This window comes from Maylandia zebra, linkage group LG9 (assembly GCF_041146795.1).
Source record: "Maylandia zebra isolate NMK-2024a linkage group LG9, Mzebra_GT3a, whole genome shotgun sequence".
Classification (NCBI taxonomy): Eukaryota; Metazoa; Chordata; class Actinopteri; order Cichliformes; family Cichlidae; genus Maylandia; species Maylandia zebra.
Genome location: NC_135175.1, coordinates 16,488,355 through 16,510,324, shown reverse-complemented (window position 1 = coordinate 16,510,324; position 21,970 = coordinate 16,488,355). Strand labels below are relative to the sequence as shown.

The 21,970-nt window shown below is 38.4% G+C and overlaps 1 protein-coding gene across 3 annotated transcripts in view; it reads right to left on the bottom strand.

Annotated features, from left to right (window-relative positions):
- The window catches only part of ctnnd2a (catenin (cadherin-associated protein), delta 2a), a 265,108-nt gene that overhangs the window by 135,408 nt on the left and 107,730 nt on the right, over positions 1–21,970 (bottom strand). For all 3 annotated transcript variants that reach the window (XM_076888085.1, XM_076888087.1, XM_076888086.1), the window contains exons 4-11: positions 16,572–16,606; positions 15,729–15,833; positions 11,970–12,142; positions 7,519–7,573; positions 6,705–6,909; positions 6,243–6,360; positions 5,200–5,332; positions 645–818 (exon numbers count right to left, since the gene is read on the bottom strand). In XM_076888085.1, the coding sequence (XP_076744200.1) occupies positions 645–818; positions 5,200–5,332; positions 6,243–6,360; positions 6,705–6,909; positions 7,519–7,573; positions 11,970–12,142; positions 15,729–15,833; positions 16,572–16,606 (998 nt within the window). The remainder of the gene's footprint in view (positions 1–644; positions 819–5,199; positions 5,333–6,242; positions 6,361–6,704; positions 6,910–7,518; positions 7,574–11,969; positions 12,143–15,728; positions 15,834–16,571; positions 16,607–21,970) is intronic.

The window sequence follows — 21,970 nt, the reverse complement described above, 5'->3', positions numbered from 1 at the left end:
CAAACAAGCCCAATACCTAACCAATAAGAACGAGACCCTCTTTGGATTGGCTAGCTGCTTTTCTGAATCTCCCTCCAAAACATTTCATATAAAAAGCTTGCCACTGAAATGCAACGTTGTGCTTTTCCAAAAGCCAGCACCTTGATTTACCCTATACCAGTTGATCTTCAACACAAGACCTCTGTGTGGCTGTAACTTTTTCTCTTTCTCCTACTCAGCAGCTATTCCAAGGCTATGTGACTATAGCGCACTTCCTTTCTGCTGAACATGTGAATACTGAAAATACAAATGGATTAAATCTAACACAGTTTTAAATTACACCTCTTACCAGCTGGTTACAGTCACCATCAAGGTCAAAACTTGGATTTTTTTACCTACCTTTACTCCTTCACTAAATGCTTTTTGCCTCTGTGAGTCTAATTTGTGTACTACTGTTGTATCATACACTTTATAGAGAAAGTGGTTGCCCTTGTTTTCCATAACATACTCTTAGTCACTTGTCAGAGATGACTGAGTTTATTTACCTTAAACACAGTTTCAGAGTTCAGGGCTTAAACTCTAAAATGTCTAAGCCACACGAAGTAGAAACAAAACAAAACATGAAACTGCATTGATGATACAATTTGATGCAATGACTGCCTTACCTGTGTTGTTGCGGTAGGGCCCTGAGTCTGGGCCCTGGCTCTGGCTAAGGCTTCTCATGGGGCCCTTGTTGTGATAGACACGTTCTTCATAGATCGGATCTATGTGGTGCTCTGGGGACCCCAGAGGCCGAAGGGGCTCTTGACTATGCTGACTACTGTAGGAGCCACGAGAACCTAGAGTGAAGAAAGAGGAAGTAAAAAGATGTGAGTACAACACAGTGAAAAAGGAATGACAAAGTGAAAGGTAGAAAATGAGGAAAGAAGATGAGCAGGTTAGAAACAAAAAGGATGGAGAGGGTTGAGTAAGAAGTATTTGACATGTGAAAAGAGAGGTAAAATAAAGACATAAATGTGTATATGGTATTTAAACGAAAGGAAAATAAAGAAGCATATGCGGCAACAAGTCTATTTGAATTTTAGAACTGTCCATTGCCATTCTTCACCTACGCTGATGTAGACTAGTGTTGTGGGATAATTAGGACGCTGTAAACAAAGTCGTTCTGAGCAACTAAGGGTTTGGTAGTGTGTGTGTGTTCGTCTGTCTGTGTTTGTACGACTGGTAAGGAAGTGAGAGAGTTATAGTTCAAGCAAATCAAAAGCAGAGAAAAAAATAGAGACATATGCAGCAACAAATGAGATAAGAAGAAATATACAGATTGAGAGAGACAGAAAACAGGGAGTGATGCCTCTGCATTTAATTTTTTTAATCTCCATGGAACACATTGCTGTTCGGCAGCTATAAAATAATGAGATGCAACCCCCCCTTCCCCCTCTCTCCTTTGCTCTGTGTTTGGCAGGAGTCCCACAGAAAAAAACATGACAAGGAAACATTGACAGCAGGCATTTGTTCATTACACAGCAGGACAAATGTAAGGCAAGGGGCCTCCCAATGAAGACGAGGAGACCCAAAATTAAAATTAGGCAAGGGTAGAAAAGTAGCAAAGTGGGGGAATATGGGTTTATATGGGAGGGTTTAGGTGACATGGTGCGAGATAGAAATAAAAAGACATAAATAGTCATACATACACTGAGTTAGAAAGCTATGAGTGACTGAGATGGTCCAGTGGAGCTAATGTCATATCATATTACAATAGTTTTCAGTGCACTTGAAGTCGCATGCCAAGAAAGTTACACGGGATGATGGGCCAGTGCACGAAGATTCAAACCTCCATGTGAATCCATCATCAATGTAACACAGTCAAATACCTCAATCTGTCAGGTTATATCAGAAATCAATGCATATTAATAGACTTTGCCATCTAAGTAGGATTAAATATATGCACACCGAAGAATGAATCAGCCAGAGTTTCGGGTGAGTTCATTGTGAAACCTGGCCCCACCTTATCATGCGAATTCCTGAGGTCAGATGGCCCAGGATGTGAGTGGGCATTAAGGCGTCTGGGGAGGGAACTCAAAACTGGATTATAGATGGCAGACAGTTGGTGTCGTAAGCATGCTGTACAGTGCAGCGAGGAATGCCCAGACCTCTACATCGGAGAGACCAAACAGCCACTTCACAAGCGCATGGCACAACATAGAAGAGCCACCTCTACAGGACAAGACTCAGCAGTTCATCTGCATCTTAAGGATAAAGGACACTCTTTCGAGGATGCCAATGTTCACATTTTGGACAGAGAGGACAGATGGTTTGAAAGAGTGAAAGAAGCCATCTATGTCCACTGTGTGATCTTTGAACAGAGGCGGTGGTTTACAACACCAACTGTCTGCCATCTATAATCCAGTTTTGAGTTCCCTCCCCAGACGCCTTAACGCCCACTCACATCCTGGGCCATCTGACCTCAGGAATTTGCATGATAAGGTGGGGCCAGGTTTCACAATGAGCTCACCCGAAACTCTGGCTGATTGGGACCCACACCCAGTTTCACAGGTGAAACCTCTCAGGTGATTAGAGGATCATCAGGGGGTCCTTTTGTCCCTCTGTGGGGGGAAACTCCCACTAGGTTTAAATCTGGGACTCCCCACCATTTGACCTTAGAACTGAAGAAGCTTCTCGGATGAGAGGTGAAACATCTTCAAGTAACTTAAAGAAGTCCAGACGCTTTTCTTTGCAAGCTCCTTTGACAACCTATTATCCTATTTCTTTGCTATTATGGCAGATGATAAACCGCTGTTGCACCTCAACTCTGTCCTTCTTTCAGCTGTGTGGTTATCTGACTGGCCTGTTAACCTCCCAAGCCTATGAAAGGTTGGCTGCATCCCTTCATACTCTACTGGCCAGCTGTAGCCAGATGGTGAACTCAAACAGCAAGAGGACAAGGGTGTCAGCATAAGGGAAGAAAAAAGAATAATAGATACTGGAAGAACAGACATTAGAACTGCCGTGGACCCCAGGTGAAAATACAGTGAATTTTACAGGACTGAAAGACAATATGAGAATATGCATAAAAGAATACTAATTAGAGTCGTGGACACACCCATTAACAGCATGACTCATCTGAGCTCTTTCACTTCCTCTAGTGCCTTTCATCTTTGAAGTCTTGGTGAGTTGGTTTTATTTCATTATACATTTACTCTTTGGCTCACGGGGGCCCACTCATGGAAGTACTGACCTCTTTCTTTAAAGAGGAAGTGGAACTTTAAGACAAAAATGACAGGCTGATGTAGAGAGTGAGAGAGATCCACTCATATGATGTTTTATTCAGTAAAATATTTAAAATGAATAACAACATGCCAAACCCAACTCTGGCTCCTTGGTGAATTACAGTCCTGCCTGTTTAGTAAAAAATAGAGCAAACTACATTTTTACCTACAAAAATATAGCAAGGAGCTGCTCATTCACCTGTATATTGTAATTCCACCAAGAATGGTAGTATAGTTCTCAACGGCAGATTTAATATTAAAGATGACTGTTACAACATTTTTTCTGAGAAGCATAAATTAAAAAAACAGAACAAAACTATATATTGAATTTCCACAGCTTTGAGTTTCCAATGTTAACCAGCAACTATTTTCAGTGCCAATAAAGCTCCGCATCAAACCACACATTATATATTGTATGCTGCATATATTATCCTGCATTGCTACCATGGCAATATTTAGACCCAGTGAACTATATCACACCAGCCCTTCATACAAAAAGCACAGACAGTAAACGTCTTTTTTAGGCAATTTCTGTTGTACGCAGCTTAACTCTGGCATAGAGTAGGAGCTGTGAAGCTGCTAAGTATCTCTCCAAACATGCTACTCAGATGAACTCTACTGTGCTTTTCCTAGGAGCACATCATCCACTCCGATAAGCCATTTTCTGAGTAACACTATCTACACACAATTCATGCTTGGTAGGATTTTGAAAATGTGGTAACTATCAGACCTTACAGGTGAAATAAAACATAGTGCATTGCCAGCATGAATTGCCATTAAATTGCCTTCATGCAATCAACGACAATCTGGTAGTCTATGCACATGATAGCAAACTGCGTTAATTTTATTTCCCCAGTCCACTCCTGCTCACGTCTTTCTTTTCTACTCCATTTAAAGCCTTCAGGAGACATGGAACCTGAGGCAATGCGTCAAGATCACAGTTGCACCCTCAGGGTAAACCATGAAGGTCATGTTCCTATCACCGTAGCTCTAAGAACTAATCAAATAAACTTACTCCGTGTAGCATGGTTCAATCAATATTCATCTATTTTATTTTTTGTTTCATTTTTTTGATGAAAAAAAATCAAAATACACACAGGAAAAAATGTCCATGGCAAAGGATGCTCTAGCAGAGTCACCAAGAACAACCTTTTCCTTACTTCACTCACAGTTACAATTAAACTACAAAATGTCCTTTCTGAAGTCAGTAAGAAGAAAAAAACACAGCAGATCAAGAAGAAGATAAATCATTTCCTAGTGTATTGAAAGCAATGTCAATATTTATAGACCTACAGTTGGGTCTATAGATATTTTGACACCGGTTTTAGTACATGTAACCCTGGGAAACGCCAAACAGATTGTATCTTAATCTAAATCCATTTGGTACTTTTAAGAACTGGCTGCACTAAGATCAGTGTCCTTCCCTACACCCAGCTATTGGACATGCGTATTGGAAGACATAATTAGGAATTTTAATAATTTTAAGTCATTCTTAAAGCAGGTACACAGCTGTGAGTGAAATAGCTCATAATTCTCAAATATAACTGCTGATAGCTTAGTATATTAATTCTAAAGTTTAAACTTTCTAACGGGCAGCCTCAGAGACACCGATGCCTCCTTCGAAGTATAGCCTGAGATATCAACCACAGCACAGCGATGTGCTTTTTCATAGACCGGCTAATTCAACAGATTTAAACATAGCAATTGACATTTCTAAGAACAGCAGTGTGATGCAATGAAATGTAACAATTAGACTACAAATGTTCCACTGATACGAGATACTACATCTGCAGCACAAACAGACAATCGAAGATACACTGTGAGCGATTTACTTACATCCCCTTAGTATTCATAGTATACTTAGTTTAATACGGATTACATATTTTGGAGGGTTTATGTTTTGTGCAAGCACATGAAATTCTACACGACAGTGCATGAATGTGTCAACCCCCACCTGCCAGACTTCCAGGTCTCTGCAGTGTAGCAGTAGCGTAGAGTTCGTGGGAGATCTTGTACTGGTCAGAAGCGTGATGAGCTGCCAGTCGTTTGGGAGACAGAGTTGCATAGCTCCCTATGCCTGAACTCATCTGCAGAGACGAGAGTTGCTGGATTGAATAGTTAAGAATACTGAGTGTGGCAGCCAAATATGTAACAGCGGGCATGGCTCGTGTTTCAGTTTGATTGGTGTGGATAAAAAGTTTTTGTACTGACATGTTTTTAAGTTTACATTGCCAAATTGGCTTTGTTCAAATGCAAAACATTTGGAAAAGGGTGTATAAATGCAAATGTCCAATCATTTTAGAGTCAAGGATGTAATTTACACAACAATCTAAATATATAACTAAAAATAATTGCCCTGCAGCTGCCCTGTGTTATTATTTGTGTGACCAAACATCTGGTAGAATGTAAATAATATAATAGTAACACCAGCCATATGGTTTTAATGCACTGTATAACTACACAGTGTCATAAAATTACACTTACAACAAATAACACAACTAACAATTACACATCTCTTCAATCGTTTAGAAAAACATAATCACTACTGTAGAATCAGTTAAACTGTAATGTAAATGTATAACAATAATATAATATGTACAAAATGGATACAATAACTAAATTCCTCCAAGCAATCTGTGATTACAGCCACTGTGAAAGAGGTGAGGAGAAAGCTAACACAGCTTTAACCTTATGTACATACAAACTGGATATGACACATTCCCACAATCAAAATAATAAGTATTTCTATGCATTAGTGTGAGACACCATTCAGTTATATAGCACTTGTCTAAAGTCCTTTCACTTTGCAGAAGTGAATTTATATTCCACTAAGTGCAGTTGCATTTGCATTCATTATAATATTGTATAACCCGTGGTAATTTTAATGGACTTTAAATGTATGCTTCACATAAAAATCTTCTCATTTTATAGTCTATTATCACAAAATACATTTCCTTTCTGTGTGTGTCCACATTGTATAACTGTTGAACGATCTACCTGGTGAAGAGGGGAAGATGTGGAGCTGGCCCCTCCCCCTCCTGCTGTGGAATTAGGTGGAGATGCCACCCTCAGGGGGGAACCGCCCCCTCCTGCTGTTGTCACAGCAACTGTGGTGCTGAAAGACAAATGAACAAAGTAGCATGATTTGTTTGCGCGCATATATATATATATGTATATATATATATATATATTCAAATATTCAAACAACTGATTGCTCTTCATGTTTAAGAACAATCATTTGTCATGTGTCATGTACAGGATATGTTTTTATATGCTGGCATAAAGAAGCTGACAATCAACTTGCAAGACTTAAGTTTAACTTTTATATTCTTTTCTGTTTTTTTATTCTATTGCAAACCATCATCATGTGTTTAGCTTATTCTCAAGCTATTTTTCAAGCCTTTTCATTATTCTAATACGGACTGTATGTCAGTATTAGCAGCAGTATATGCTCTCTACCTGTATGATTTGGCCAATCGATTAGCAGGAGACTGTTTGGGAGAGGAGGAAGAAGAGGAAGGCAGCCGCTGAGTGGTAGCGTATCCTTGTGCATCAGAGGCTGATCCCAGACGTTGAAGTTTACTGGGGGAACCGGACCCTGAGCCTCCCCCTCCTGACAGAGGGGAACCCTGGGCAGGTAAGGTGGCACTGGAGTAGTAGATACCTTGGAAAAAAGTGGAGGGAAAACACCTTAATGAACATGTAAATGTTACAGAATGACAGAGAAATGTGATCAGCCTGATAATAATGATGTGAAATAGATTTAAAGTGGGTTTTAAAAAGCTGGAGATTTTCTGTGGCTGATAACTTGGTAATATGCCAAAAAAAAGATTTATAATAGCAAAACACTGGCACAAAGGTCAAAATTTAGATTTTATTTTAAGTGCATCAGTGACACTTTACTTAAAAAAGCTGTTTGCATATATACTGTATAATGCTTAGAATTTTAGATTGGACACATTCACAGACATTTGCCTGGATATGAGCACACTGGGTATCATTATCAGTGAGTGATCAATTTTAACAATTAAAAAAAAAAGACTAAGTGAGGATTTCATATAAATAACCCATAACTCTGACCCCAGATCAAGGATGCACTAATAATATAATAAAGCTATTCATACTGCACATTCTAAAAATATTCTCTTAGTATCATATTTTTGGTTTCTTGGTTCTTGGTCAATGTCTCCATATGTCATTTGACATATCAACTGTATGTCAGGCCTTGTCATATTATTACATGCAAAGAAATTGGAGATGTGATCAGGCTTACCTGACCCCGGCCCAGTTTGTGATTGTTGCTGCTGGGCTGCACGGCTTGATGTCACCTGAGGGGTTGTGAGGGGAGACAGAGCAACTGAAGATTAGCATGACAGGGAGGTGATTAGTTTGTGAGGGTAAACTTGAGAAGAGTTGAAGGGAGAGACGGAGTTAAGAAAATAAATGGGATGAAACGGAATAAAGAGTAGTGTTCATGAAAAAAAAACTTTTATGCACAATGAGATCAGTCGAGACTTTGAGGGTTTTTGAATGAACCTAGGGAGCGCTAGTAATGAAATCCCCACAGAACACAGAGGGATGACAAAAAAGACGCACAGAAGCCGACAACGAAGTCCTCTGAGCTCAGCTGACTGAAATCATTTCTTGTAAAGCCTTGTCGCACCATCTATTAAAGGTAGAAAAAGTTATGTAGTCAACTGTATAGTCATATTTTATTATCTACAATCCGTTATATTAAAATCCCGATGTTCACAAACAATTAACACAACTAAATCTATTATTATAAACTAGTTAATGTTTAACATCTATTTACAAGGCAATTTTTTAATGAGAACAGTGGACCTACAGCTTGGATGGCATTATGCAGTGAATTCCCAACAGATAAAGAAGGTATGTGAGTCAAAGACAGAATATGAAAAGCCTTTTTACTCCACAAAACAGGCTGGTATATCCATATATATTCCCCTTATTCTCCCGAGACTGTAAAGGGAGCATATGTCAGACCTTGCTGAGCCTTATATAGCCTTGTGTGTAAGTTTGAGCTGTAAAGGTGATTCAGATCCATTATTACTAGACTGACACGGCTTCAGATGTAGAAAGCCATATTATGCAATCATGCAGTTACTGAGTCACTTCGGAGGATTCTCAGTACTGTCTATACAGTAGTTTGGCTCAAACAATCTTAGTAACTGAGTAATATATAGATGCATATCTGAAAAGAGAGATACAAAATGTATATAAATATATATTTACATTTAAATGAAAATGCATTACTTGACATTAATGTATTCTGCTAGTCCTTAGAATATTTACTTTGTCTGTTATATTTTACTGAACAGCAAAAATAGACTAAAATGCATGCAGTTAACACATGCTACACATTATGAAGCGCCTTGAGGCGACTTATGTTGTGATTTGGCGCTATATAAATAAAATTGAATTGAATTGAATTGAATGTTCTGATCATTTGATAACCAGTAGCTCACAATAGCTGAACACACTCTGGAGCTGTGTTTGTATTGAGTTGTGCTGTTTGTATTTGCAGCTGCAAAATTGTGCAGAGAAACAAAACAAAACAAACAAAAAAAGCCCACTTGCTTTCTCAGCATATCTACCACAAATAAATGTAGCAGCATGCACCAGCATGCAATCTCCCTTTTGTTTCCAGTGGCTGTCTGGGTCTCTGGTTATTTTCCTGCTTTGTGATAAGGGCGTGTATCTATTGAGGACAATGCAAGGTTTGAAAAGGGGTTGTGAAATTTACAGTATAATTTGCTGGGGGGGATCTTAGAAAAAAAATACCTGATGCACAGTTTATGGAAGAAAACAGGCAGGAAAGCAAGCAGGTGACACACAAAGAGTGAAAGAACGTATAATTGGTAAAATGAGGATTGCACTCTGCAGTAGTTTGTATCAACATGTGTCTTTCTACATATTACTGGATAAATATGGAATGCCATGGGGCTGGCAGGATGGAGCAGTTGTTCCTGCAGCTCCATCCTCTTCCTAAAAATAACATTTTTAGGAGTTGCAGATTTGCTATTTAAACTTAGTAGAAGAGTTGTGCACAGTTGTGCAAGTGGTCAAAATGGGTCTTCCAGTGATTCAAATGTAGAGTGCTGGAGCACTGGAACTCCGACAAGCTCACAGGACTTCACAGGGAGTCAACCTACAGCACCCAAATCCAAATCTGATATGAATTCTAATAGATGGGACTGAAAAATTTCCCCCCATCTAATATATATTAACTCCTTTTAAAACACAGAATATTTGTTCTTCATCATGGAAATAATGTTTTTTTCTAAAGAAAACTTGATATTGTGGCAGGCAGGAAAGTAAGCAGGTGACACACAGAGTGAAAGAACATATAATTAACATTTGTAAATAACTTAACAAATGTCTCTAAAATTGAAGATTTCATGGTTTAAATAAATATATGAATCAAATGTTGTGTTTATTTGTAAATATTAAAGAATATTGAATTCTAACACTGTAGTTGATGTATGTGATCTAAATATTTTGTACCTCTAAAGCTTTCCAAGGATGAATTACTAAAAGTACTGTAGAGGTCCTTTGTGTTAGTTTAGCAGATTATGAAATCTTGAATGACTTAAAGCTTATGAGACGAAGGGAAGAGCTTCTGTTAATGGTGGCTAATAGACTGTGTTCAACACTACAGATGTGCTACAATGATCAAGACACAAAGTGAGGCCTGAAAAGTGTAGGAATGAGTAAATAAATCAATGGGTGAATAAATAATGAGTAAAAGATGAATTGTTGGCTGAGGTAACAAACAGATAGAAAGCCTGACACACACTGCGAGGGAGAGCACTTTCTCGATCTCACTCCGTGTCATCTTGCAGTGCTGCTCTTTCTCTCCTCCAGTAAAACATTGGGATGTTTGAGGTGCCATGTATCCATGAATTATTAAAATCTGGCCTCTCAGGGTTATAAATATCCTACAAAAAGAGCAGCAACATGCTAGACCTTTTACTTTCTCTCCCTCCTTCAGATAGTCACCATGCATCCACGTAAAGGAATGCAGCCCCCGCGTGCACACACACATACCCAAGCGCACACGAATGGAAGAAGATCAACAAAAACATACATGTACTACCCATGCATGCAAGCTGCACCTGCCTATCTAGCAGCACTGGCATGCATAAAGCTATTCATTAGCAGCAAGCTCTGTTGACAGCACTAGCCCCATTACACTGACAAGCCAAAAACATCAGAGGGGAGGATACACACACAGAGAGATACACACTCGCTCACATGGACAGAGATGGTGAGCAGAGAGGACAGGGAAGGAAGATGAGAGGAGGGGAAAAGAGGACAAGGAACACTGTAGAAAGAGTAAACATTCCTTTTTCCTAATCTGTCCATCCATCTATATCCCAGCCTATCAGTGTTTCTCTCTGTCTTTTCCTCCTGTTTCTTATTTATTAAGGCAAGGCATCTAAGCTTTATCTGAAACTAGCTTTGGTGTGACTGCAGGGGATGTGAATAAATATATTTACAAAAAACACTTCCTACATCATTTTCTTTCAAAAGACACATGAACATAAAATAACAAACCACAGAAATGCACGTGCAAACTGACAGAGGAGAAAGCAGATACCAATTTACCTTTAGTACAAAATTCTGCCCAAAGACTCAGAAACATACCAAAAGCCATTCACGACAAAGTACGACTATTGTCAAATAATTATCTAGTTTAAAACGATTCATTTAAACTATTTGATCTCATTTTGTATTCATAATTATCTGTCATAAATGGAAGATTTATACCAGACGCTGGCTGCTTCACTGATTAAGCAGATCAGTGGGTTTCTGTTTCATACAACATGTGTGTGTGTGTGTGTGTGTGTGTGTGTTTGCAGCAATACTTAATACTGATATGTTAAGAATATGGAAATTCAAAATAATTGGCAGCTGCAGGCTAGAAAGTAATTTGATAGATTTTCTCTCTATCAGCACACTGCTGTGGTTAATGTCTTTGTATCCATGTAGCTTTATTTTAAGTCTTTATAAACAAGACACTTGCAGAGATTTCTCTGTGTGTATTTAATTGTACCCCAATTTGGGTCTGTGAGCATCTCATAACCTGTTTTCTTCTAAACAACTTGCCTATGTCTATCATCACCTTCACACTAGAGACAAAATGCAATGGGCAGCTTGAAAAGGCAGAACTGGACTAAAGCACTTCAGCGGGGCTAATGAAATAAGATTCTGTACAAATATGCACTTCTACCCTGATCAAATAGACTCAGTTATGGTGTCAAACAAATTCACATTTGCTAAGAGCACTGAGAGCCAGAGTTACATGTAGCTGGATAAGCGCTATGCAACACAGTGCCTAAAAAAAGCCAGTAGAGGAAAATGAAGGGCAATGTTCGCAGAGTCTCTGAAAGAAAAAATCAGAGCGACAAGAAATCCGAAGACCAGCATCTCTCAACACTATAAGTACTTACAAGTTTGCATAAGCAAATGGTTTTAATGCAGCTTTACTAATAAACTGAGGAAAACGCACTTCAAATTAGTCACCGTCCGAGCCAAAATCCATACTAAAATGTTGTGACCACCAGCCTCCTAGACAAATGGAAAGTTTCTCACAACACACATTGTGGTTTGCACAGATAGCCAGTGACAGAATTGCTCTCGGTTTTGTTCTCATGAACACTTATACGCTCAATATTCTCTTTGTTCGGAAGTATTTCCCACCTGGTTGTAGCTGTGCACAGCTCCTCCAACTTGCCCGCTGCGCTGAGGAGTTGCTGCAGAGATGCTGTCGCTTAGGGCGAGGGTCTGGTTGCTATGGTAGCTGGCAGAGTACTGGAGCGAAGCCTCCGGGGTGGAGTTGAGCTGCAAGGAACTCTGGGAAAGAAGAGCCGGTCCTACCAATTGAGACAGAGGTGGCGTATGTTTGTATAGAAAGGGGGTTGAGTTGAGTTTGTGACAGAGCAAGTGAGAGCGTGAGAGAGACAGATTAAGAGTGAGTAAGAGAGGGGGTGTGAAATAGGGAAAAGAGAGAGAGAGAGAGCAAGCAGCAATTTAGAGCAGATAGTGCAGCAGTGCAGCACTCCGTGAGTTGGAGATAGCATACATAATTTATTAGCAGAGGAAGACCGAAACAGAGGAACAGAAAGAACTGGAGGAGAAGGAGGAGGAGCAGGGAGATAGAGAGGATGAGAAGAGGAGGAGGAGGGCTGAAAAGAAAAAAGTTGTAATAGACAGAACACCTTGTTGGCTTAAAAAAAACTTTACTCAAGGCGGACCATGATGGTCTGGTCTGGAATTAATTAGAAACATTATTTTATTTTTCCAGTAGTTAGCTGAGCTTTGAAAAACAATGAAATTTGGCTTCAAACACCTAAAATGCCAAACCATCTTCCAAAGGGTTAGAACAAAAGACTATGTCGACCACAATGACTTTTGTTACACGCACACAAATTCACCGTCTGCTTCAGAGCATCACTACTTCAACCACCTGATGAAGTCGCTGCTGTGTCATCAGATAATAATCCCTTCTCTTTGATTCCGATGCTGTGCACATAAAGCTGATATTGATCCAAGCTAAGAACATCATAAGACAGTTTTTTAGATGGACTATCTTCTTAAATGTCTATGAAATGATGTGGTGAACCAAAAGCAGTGGTTACAAGCCACAAGCCAGTCGGCGGTGAGTGCGTAGTAATGTAGGTTTTCCATATATGTGTTTACGTGTGCTCTATTAAGAAGTAATTAGTTTCCTCACATTTTCATGATATGGCAAATAAATAATTCATAACATGTATGTTGCCACTGTAGGTTAGAGATGCCAGACATTGCTTAGTTGCTGCTTAGTTGATCTGCATCTGTGCCCGAGCTGGTAGAGGTAATATTTAACAAATTTTTTAATGCAAATAAATATCCAGTATGCACACTAATACTGTATCTTAGTGTATATAAACATATCCAATCTTTTTTAAAAAAAAAAAAAAAACAGCCCCATTGAACCAGCATATACATATTATCAAATCATCCCATCAAAATATAGAAGTAAGTAAAGATTCTGATGAACAGGGTTAAAGAATGTGGGGATTTCTTTCTGTTTCTCTCTCCCAATTTCAAAAGTTGAACCATCATGGATATGTCCTAATAAAGCCTACAATAAGTGTTTTCCCCTGAGCTTACTGACTCGTTAGTTTCTTTTCTCACTTTAAAGAACAATGGCCCGTTATTATTCTTCTCCTATATCTATTTGCTTGCTCACTCCATCTCTCTTGCTCGCTCTCTTCTCCCTGAATCCTTCCCTCCCTGTGAGCCTCTGTGCTGTGAACCAAGATCAACTCCTCTGCTTCTCGCCTTCACAAAAGACTTGCCTTTTCTCATCTTGATTCATCCCTCGCTTTTTATGAATTATTAAACAGCACTTTGTGTTACGCAGTTTGAGTGGGAGCTCCCAAACTCATCATCCCTCAGCCTTGGTGTTTGTTACATCGTGTGTGTTACGTGACAAAAAAATGCATATGGTTGTTTCTATGTTCAAACATGTGTTGCGAAATTTGTTTTTGCTGGATGGTCAGAAAATAGCAAAGTTGACTGATTATGAAGTAGCTAATAAGGGTTTATTAAGGGCGTGGTATGCTTGCACACATGTGACATTAAATGTGCAAATGCCTAATACGAGTGAGTGTATAGTAGCACATGCATGTGTGAGTAACAGTGGGTAAAATGAAAAACACTGGTTGTAGGGTTCTAAATTCTTTTGTGTCAGTATTGACTCTCGTCTCTGTTTTGATATGGAAATGTAAGTTCGACTCTTCTGATATAAATATTTCAAATGCTCAGTCAAATTATGAGCATCGTATTCTTACTGCAGTCTATGAAATACTCACTCATGCACACCTGACATACACACAAAAGGGTCATTAAAGATTTTAGGAATGCTGGATTTAAAATCGCAATAAAAACCTGAACATTACTTTTTTAAAAAAAAAGAATTAGTGCGTCTGTGTACAGTTACTTATGAGTTGTGTTGCTCTGTGCTGACACTTATGTTCACCGACAAAAAGCCTGTTTAGTAGAACCTTCTGGTGAAGACAGCGACATTTCACTACAGTATGTATTTACTGCTTAGCTATTTGCAGCACTCTTTTTTGGGAAAGAATCACACACACCTATTGAAAGATATCCACAGCCACGTTGTTAAGCTTGTGGTAGAAGCCCATTTGCAAAATGGGAAAAACAGCTGGGTGTGGGACACCCATAACAAGAGTGCTCACAATGAGAGAGCCATCTATTTGGACAGGGACTTGGGCGGTACAAAAACAGTAAGGATCTAATGATCTGGCACGTCTTGTAGCTGTTCGGCATATGCTTAAACAGATAATCCATATCATATTAAAGCAAACCAGCAATTATAGTAAATATACCAAAAATAGCTTATCATGTCCAACTTTTGGTCAGACATGCCTCTTTGTGTGGATGCGCGTGTGTGTGCAAAACATTACATCGTTGTTCCACACTACCTAGCCCACTCTATCAGTTCCAGAAACCACATGCACTGCAAGATGTAACATGTAAGCTGACACACAGAAATTCACTGTGTATCACCCCTCACAGTGTGAGTTCTAAAATGCCATCCATTACTACAATATCAACTATCAAAAAGGTCAGCAGGCAATAAGTGAAATGGGAATGCAGTGTTCCAAAACCAATGACCTGCAAAGAAAATGCCAAGCACATTTAGCATGACCTTATACACGGGCTGCCTCTCAATCATTGTTGGAATTTCTTTATCAGAATCCAAGGTCCACAGGCATTTGGGACAGTTCCTTGTAAAGATTAAGAGAGCAATATGCTGCGTGTGTTCCTTAAATTCACTTAAAACGATTTGCTTTAGAGCAAATAATCAATGAGGATCTCAAAAATCTGGAATAAAGCTCAAGCTGTTTGCTGTGAGCAGAGGTCAGAGCTGTAATCATAGCAAAAATTAAATCTTAACAATAGGATTTGTGGCAATTATTCCACTTATCCAATGGGTGAGGGATAATTTTCCTCCTTTAATAAACAACAGTTAACAAGCATTGGCTACCATTATGCTCACATATTTAAACTAACTACTGCTGCACTCTGTGAAGACTATCGCCACTTTTTAAGCACTGACTGTACAAACCAATTAAATGTGTTGTTTGGAAACAGTAACATGAATTTTGGTTTTGTGGCTTGAAGTGCCTGTTCAAATTTTTAAAAATAAATATGTGTGTAATATGTGGGTAATATGAAAAATTGAACCTGAAATGATATTTTTTATGCATTTTTATACTCTTAGACTGAAATATTTTGTTTGAGTGGCATTTCTGCTAGAGTTGACTCTTGACTATAGCATAAAATAGACTAAAATAAGTATAATTTAAACAGACACCAAATATTTGAAACTATTTCCCCCTCACACACATGCACACATACACACACGATAATAGTGGCAAGTATACTTACGTTCTCCACTGTCTAGTATTCCTGATTCCTGAAGGGAGCGAATGCAGGAATCCACCAACTCCAGACCTGTTGTCAACTCATCCTCAATATCTTTCTGTCCATCAGCTGTGGGAGAGAAAAATGATGAGGGGCACATACAGGCGCAAAGACTGTGAGAAAGAGAGAGGTACGGGAAAGAGAGTATGAGGCAGAGAGATGAGATCTTTCTGGGCAGTAACCCCAATCCTTTCCTCTCACAGTGTGTAAAGCCTTACGCATTGTGACTTGGTTATGAGCCGTGGGACATTTTGATTATATGCTGGTAAAGGGCCCTGATAAGTCTGCCCTGGGAGCTGCCTAGCTGGAAATGAAGTTGCTGTTATAAAAGTGAATTTGATGCACTGGTAAGTATGTGTAAGTGCATTTGGGAATATGTATGTTGTGTGTAGTGAAAATGTTTGATTTTATTTATTTATGTTTTTTAAACATATGGGGTAACACTGTTCTCCCGGGCTAGCTGTGGATTAAAAAGGTGATACATGTTTGCAGGTGTGACTTCACAGATCGTCGGGATCCTGCAATAATCTATTTAGCTATCACAACTACCAAATCTCAATGATTTTGACTATGGCATACATGATTCCTCTAAAAACTAACACACAACAAGTTTCATGCATGTCTGAGACGTTAAAGTCAAAGTCACATTTAATTATATAGCACATTTAAAACAACAACTGCTGACCAAAGTGCTGTACATTTAAAATAATCAAAAGAGATTAAAACAGTAAATGAGGGTGACATAATTTAAGAAAAGAAGCATAAAATGGGAAGAAATAAGGAAAAAATAACGTAATAATGAATTACCTTGAGAGTTCCAGCGAAATTGCTCATCTGAAGAACTGCAATAGAAAGGATGTGGTTACCACGACGAATAAAAAGTAAAGTTTTAGTTAAGAGTAGATTCTTAAATGGCTTTTTCAATAAATCCTCCATATCACTGTGATGAGTGATGACAAGAAAAAAAAAAACATGAGATGAGAAGCGCCACAGGTCACTTTAGCTCAACCTTAGACTCACCGTTCATTTGCACTGAACAGATGTGTCCCATTGTCCTACCCTCTTAGTGTATTTAGTCTGCGTTCCTATGTTTGACCTCTCTTAAGCCAAAATGATACCAGTGTCAGTTCTGTTTCTGTTCCTTTTGAGAAGAAGCTCACGTTTTACCAACTTTTAAAAATGCAACACATAGAGGGAGGAAATTAGAACAGAAAGAGTTTTGGTGGACAAAGTTTATGGGCTGAGAAGTGAATCATCAGCTTTTTCTCTTTTTTTTGGTAAATTTTAGTAGGAGAACAAAAAACAACTCTAGACAGCTTGTGTGTTGATGTCAAATTGTCTTTGTTTCTTCTTTTATTTTTCATCATAGCCTTGTTTGTCTGGAACCTAGCGTTTGCTATTTCTTGTTGGATTTATTTGTGTGTTATGGTTTGATCTCATGTGTACTGAAGCTTTTACTGAAATAATCTACTTTTTAAAACTTATCCTTAAGTCACACTTTGAGTTCTGCATTGATTGGTTCACTCTTTATTTCCAGATGGTGTTTTAGGTAGACATACAATGAAATAATAATTATTGCTATATTTAATTTCAGTTTTTGTGTTTGCTTGTGAAGGCAGAGGGCCACTTCCCCCTGCCTCTACTCGCTGTTATTGCTTGCTCAAAGGAAATTGTTGGATTTATATTGGAAGGTATTGCGATGTGAAGTGCTGTGAGATGACAGTTGTTGTGAATTGATTGATAAAAACCTAAAATAAAGTTCATGAACACACAAACACACCCACACACAAACATTTGCACATGTACAAACTACAGGCAAGACTTTTTTTCTATACTCCTGATGAATGTCAATGGATGGCTGATTAATGGGAGGCTGAACAGAGGTAAAAACAGAACAGAAGAGCAAAAAAGAAACTTAGAGACGAGTATTGAGCCACCTTCTTTGTGATCAATACAGAATCAGACAGACTAGCTGATAGCTATAGACGCTTCCATCTAACTTCATCTACACGATTAGGCTGGTTTTCGGGGCTTGCTGTCTTCTATTTATACTATTTCATATTCCACGGTGATGAGTTTGTATGCACAAAAGAACAAGAATGGATAAGTGGCAGATTTTAATGGTTATCCACAAACTGGTATTGTCCTAAATAGCAAAGACTCATTGTAATGCTGTAGTTAAAGCAATTTGAAGCACAGCAGCCTATATCCCTGTACTCTAATACATACAATGTGAAAATATAATGGAGCAATACTGGAACACTTCAGAGAATTTGGAGGGGCCTGGGATTCAACAGCCAACCAGAAACTCCATCTTTAATACAAACATACAGGTAGGCATCTTAAATAAAGGTTCGTGAAGAAGAGAAATGTAAACATGTGCTACTTTGTTACTTTTTGAAACCAGCTGGACTTTTAAATACAATCTGGCCAGCTGCTACCCCAGCAGCACCTCAGGAAGGGATGCTGGCAAGACAGCTGGTTCTCAAGCGTGGCGACCATTCAAAAGGTCAGTTTTGGCTTAGACTCAACGGCTGGATGCTTCAGTAGACATTATGACCTACTGTCCTCTCAATTCTGGTGTAAATCTTTGAGTTAGACTCTAAAAAGTTTACTTTTATTTCAGTAATATTTGGAAACAAAATGCTGCAATCAAAGCAACATGCTTTGCAGAAGTAGGTCATAGAAGGGCGTGCACACTGAAAGGTCAGTGGCCATACTGATATTTATGTTCCCCTTGTGATAATAAAAAAATGTGTGATGAAATTCAGAAGTTCACTTAACTTACTGCTCAATAATTCTCCAGCTAACATTTACTTTGAGTTATTTAAGTAAGGTGAAAAAAAGACTTCAGGTCATAGGATTAAATACCTGAGTCAGAAGCAGAGATCATAAAAGTCAAATTATACACGAACGACCGTGCATTTAAAGATATATTAAGAATGATTGCATTTTAAAATAAAATGTAAATCTTATTAATACATTCTATTGAGTTCTATTGTGCTTAGAGCGCTGTGCTTTCATGTGCATCAGTAACATATAACAGAGTAACCACAGCAACACTCAGTTCTCCAGTGGAGTCGGTTGCAGAGAAAGAAAGCAATAGAAAAAGAAAACTAGGCATACGACAGTCAGAGAGACCAGTGAGAGAGATGTATTAAGCATAGCATTATTCCACAACATTGCACCCCCTTGCTTGACATGCCACAACACAACGCCCAGCGATTCACTACGCCACTCTCAGCAGCCACACAGCTTAAATCAACACACAGCATCCTCTGCCCTTCCCAGTGAACTCCAAAGCATGCATGCATGTCACAAGTGCGGTAGCTGAAAAGTGCCGTTTTCACCTAGTGTCAAGATATATGCATCTATGCACCCTACACTATTGTGTGAAATTGAAATATTGAAACTCAAACAAAATCTCTGTTGGCAAATCAAAGTTCAAAATCTGAGTATAATCTACTTAATATTGTTCTTTCAAGTGTCCTTTGGAAAGACTGAGGACGATTTGTAAAAAGTGAGATACAAATCTACACTAACAAAAACACGCTATGCATGTTGTAAATGTGTTATGGGACAGGAATCCCACAAACACAATCCCTGATGATGTCTCTAGTCCACGGCTTACATTACTGAACAGCAGCATTACTCTGAAAGAGTTACACTGCCACACAACGTTCTTCACAAATCTTCCAGCTGCCTCCCTTCACAGATAGTAGCACTTAAGAACACTTGTCCATCGTGATAAGGCTGTCAGTGATGATGTATGTATGCATCCTCAGCAAACGCGTTTCTGCATTCACATATTTAACCCCCTAACGCCAAGTTTGTCATATTTGATACATACAGTTTTTGTGTGTTTTTGAGAATTACATGATCAGTGTGATTTTTTTTCCACCTGAAAAACCTAAATGAATTGCGCAATATATTATTAAGCAATCAAAAAACCCACATGTAGCAATGATCTACAGCTAAAGCATGCCCCTGTTTAAAATTTTAACACATACACAGTTATTTACATGCATAAACACCAACACACTGATAAAAACAACACCTATACATACACAAGGTGTCAAACTCATACCATCTAGCTTTAGTTGGTATTTAGCTAGAAATGGTGAATGCTGCTAATAATTACTTTCATGTTATGATGGAATAAATGGCAGGGTTGACAAGCTATTTCATTACTGCCAGAGCAGCATCTAATGGACTGTAATGTCCTACCTGATCTTTTCTTGTGCCACAGCAGGATGTAAGCCTAAACACATCCTGCCTTTTTGGAAAATACTGTTTTTACAGGCATAATGTATGGGAATGTATGTGAATGTTTTACTGTTATATCTTATTAGTATTTTAAGTATTCTATCTATTTTATTTATTGAATTTTATTGTTTTATTTATATTTTGATATTGCTAGGGATGATGCAATGATTGGGGACCATTCTTAATTTCGTTGTTCTCATGACAATGACAATAAAGTTTCTGATTCTGATTCTAAATCCATATCTCATTATTTTTTGCTTTTCTTAGGGACCCAGGGTGGCCAATTAATGGCTATTTCTAATTATCAAGGACTTGTGAAAAAAAATTGTGGTCTTTTTAGTACAAAGTGGTACTTGGCCTACAACAGCATGCACAGTTGCCCGAAAAATAATTTTACTTTTAAAACTTTATCATAAATAATAAAATTTAAAAAGCTGATTCAGTTTGAGAGTTTTCCCTGTGATCGTCTAATATTATCACAAGAACATCCTATGCCTTAACGTTGGACAGACTGTCAAGGACTGAGAATAATTAAGAAGTCAGAGAAGAACGGACTGATGAATAACAATGAGTCTTTATGACCTGACCTCCATGAAGATATGCAATGAGGTCAGGAGTCAAGGTCAGCTATAGCATGGCTGGAAACTGAGGGAATCATCATGCACAAAGTTAGTTGAGGAAGAATAGTGCATAAATTTATTTTTTTTTATTTTTAATCACTTTGTTTTTGAATATTTTTTAAATGTTTCTCACTGAGTGGTGTTTATCAGAGCTGAAATAAATCTGAATGCAGACTCATTCAAGCAAAACAAGGGAGACGATGGTCAATGGAAAACAGCCAAGTCTCGTTAATTTCCTTTTTCTCCCATTATGCTCAAATTCTGATAACAAGCTTGAAATGAGGTTCAGTTATTGGATTTTCCCATAAAACATGTACAGTATATAAGCAGTTATGTATATGAACAAAAACAAAAACTGACATGAGCTAAGCTTGAACGTCTATCTGCCTTTATTTCGAGATTTCGAGATGGATGCTGATTACTGGGTAACAATGTTTTGTTTTACAGGACAAAATTATTAATGCAGTTTACTGGTATCTTGCACATATATATGTATGTGTTAAAGGCACTCTAAATTCCACATGCTCAATCAATGAGAGCAAAATTTTTATTTTGAGAGACAGCTCAAGGACATTCTAATCGTTTGGATGCGGGGCTATTTGGGAACTGCATGTCATTTAAATAATTTGTCAACTTTCAGCATTTTTATTTTCGGAGATTTTTGTTGAAAATCAGTGATTGCTACATCAAGCCTGAAAGAAATGTAACACTAATGCTTATAAACAATCACTGCACACTGCACTTCTCATTAACCACACATTCAAACTAGAAATATAGTGGTTAATGGGTTTTTCTGTTTGCAGTTCACTGTGGGCAGTGCAAGAGACTAGGGCTGGGCCATATCATACCGTTTACGGTAATACCGGTGTAATTTTGGGCAACGATAGGAAAATGAAACATCGAGATAGAATATGGGTAAAACGCGCATGCGCAGTGCCTAAGTTTACATACGCACATGGCTGCAACGCAGAATGAGAAGAGCGAAAGTGGATTGTTAAATTAAGCGGATGAACCAGAATGGGTTTGTAAAAATTCTGCAATGTCAGTGGTGTGGAACTGGTTTATCTTTCGTCCGTCAGATACACAACAAAGCACTATTTTTGGTAACGCATGCTAGCGGGCCATCGGTATTACCGTGTGGTTTGGAAAACACGGCACACTTAAAATCAATCCTTTGATTTTTCTGAAAATCGACAGTGCCCCTTATAATCCCGTGTGCCTTATGTATGAATTCTGGTTGTGTTTACTGACCTTGAAACGATTTTATGTCGTACACGGCACTGGAAAATCTGTCAAATGTTTTAGTACGACTTTGCTAAG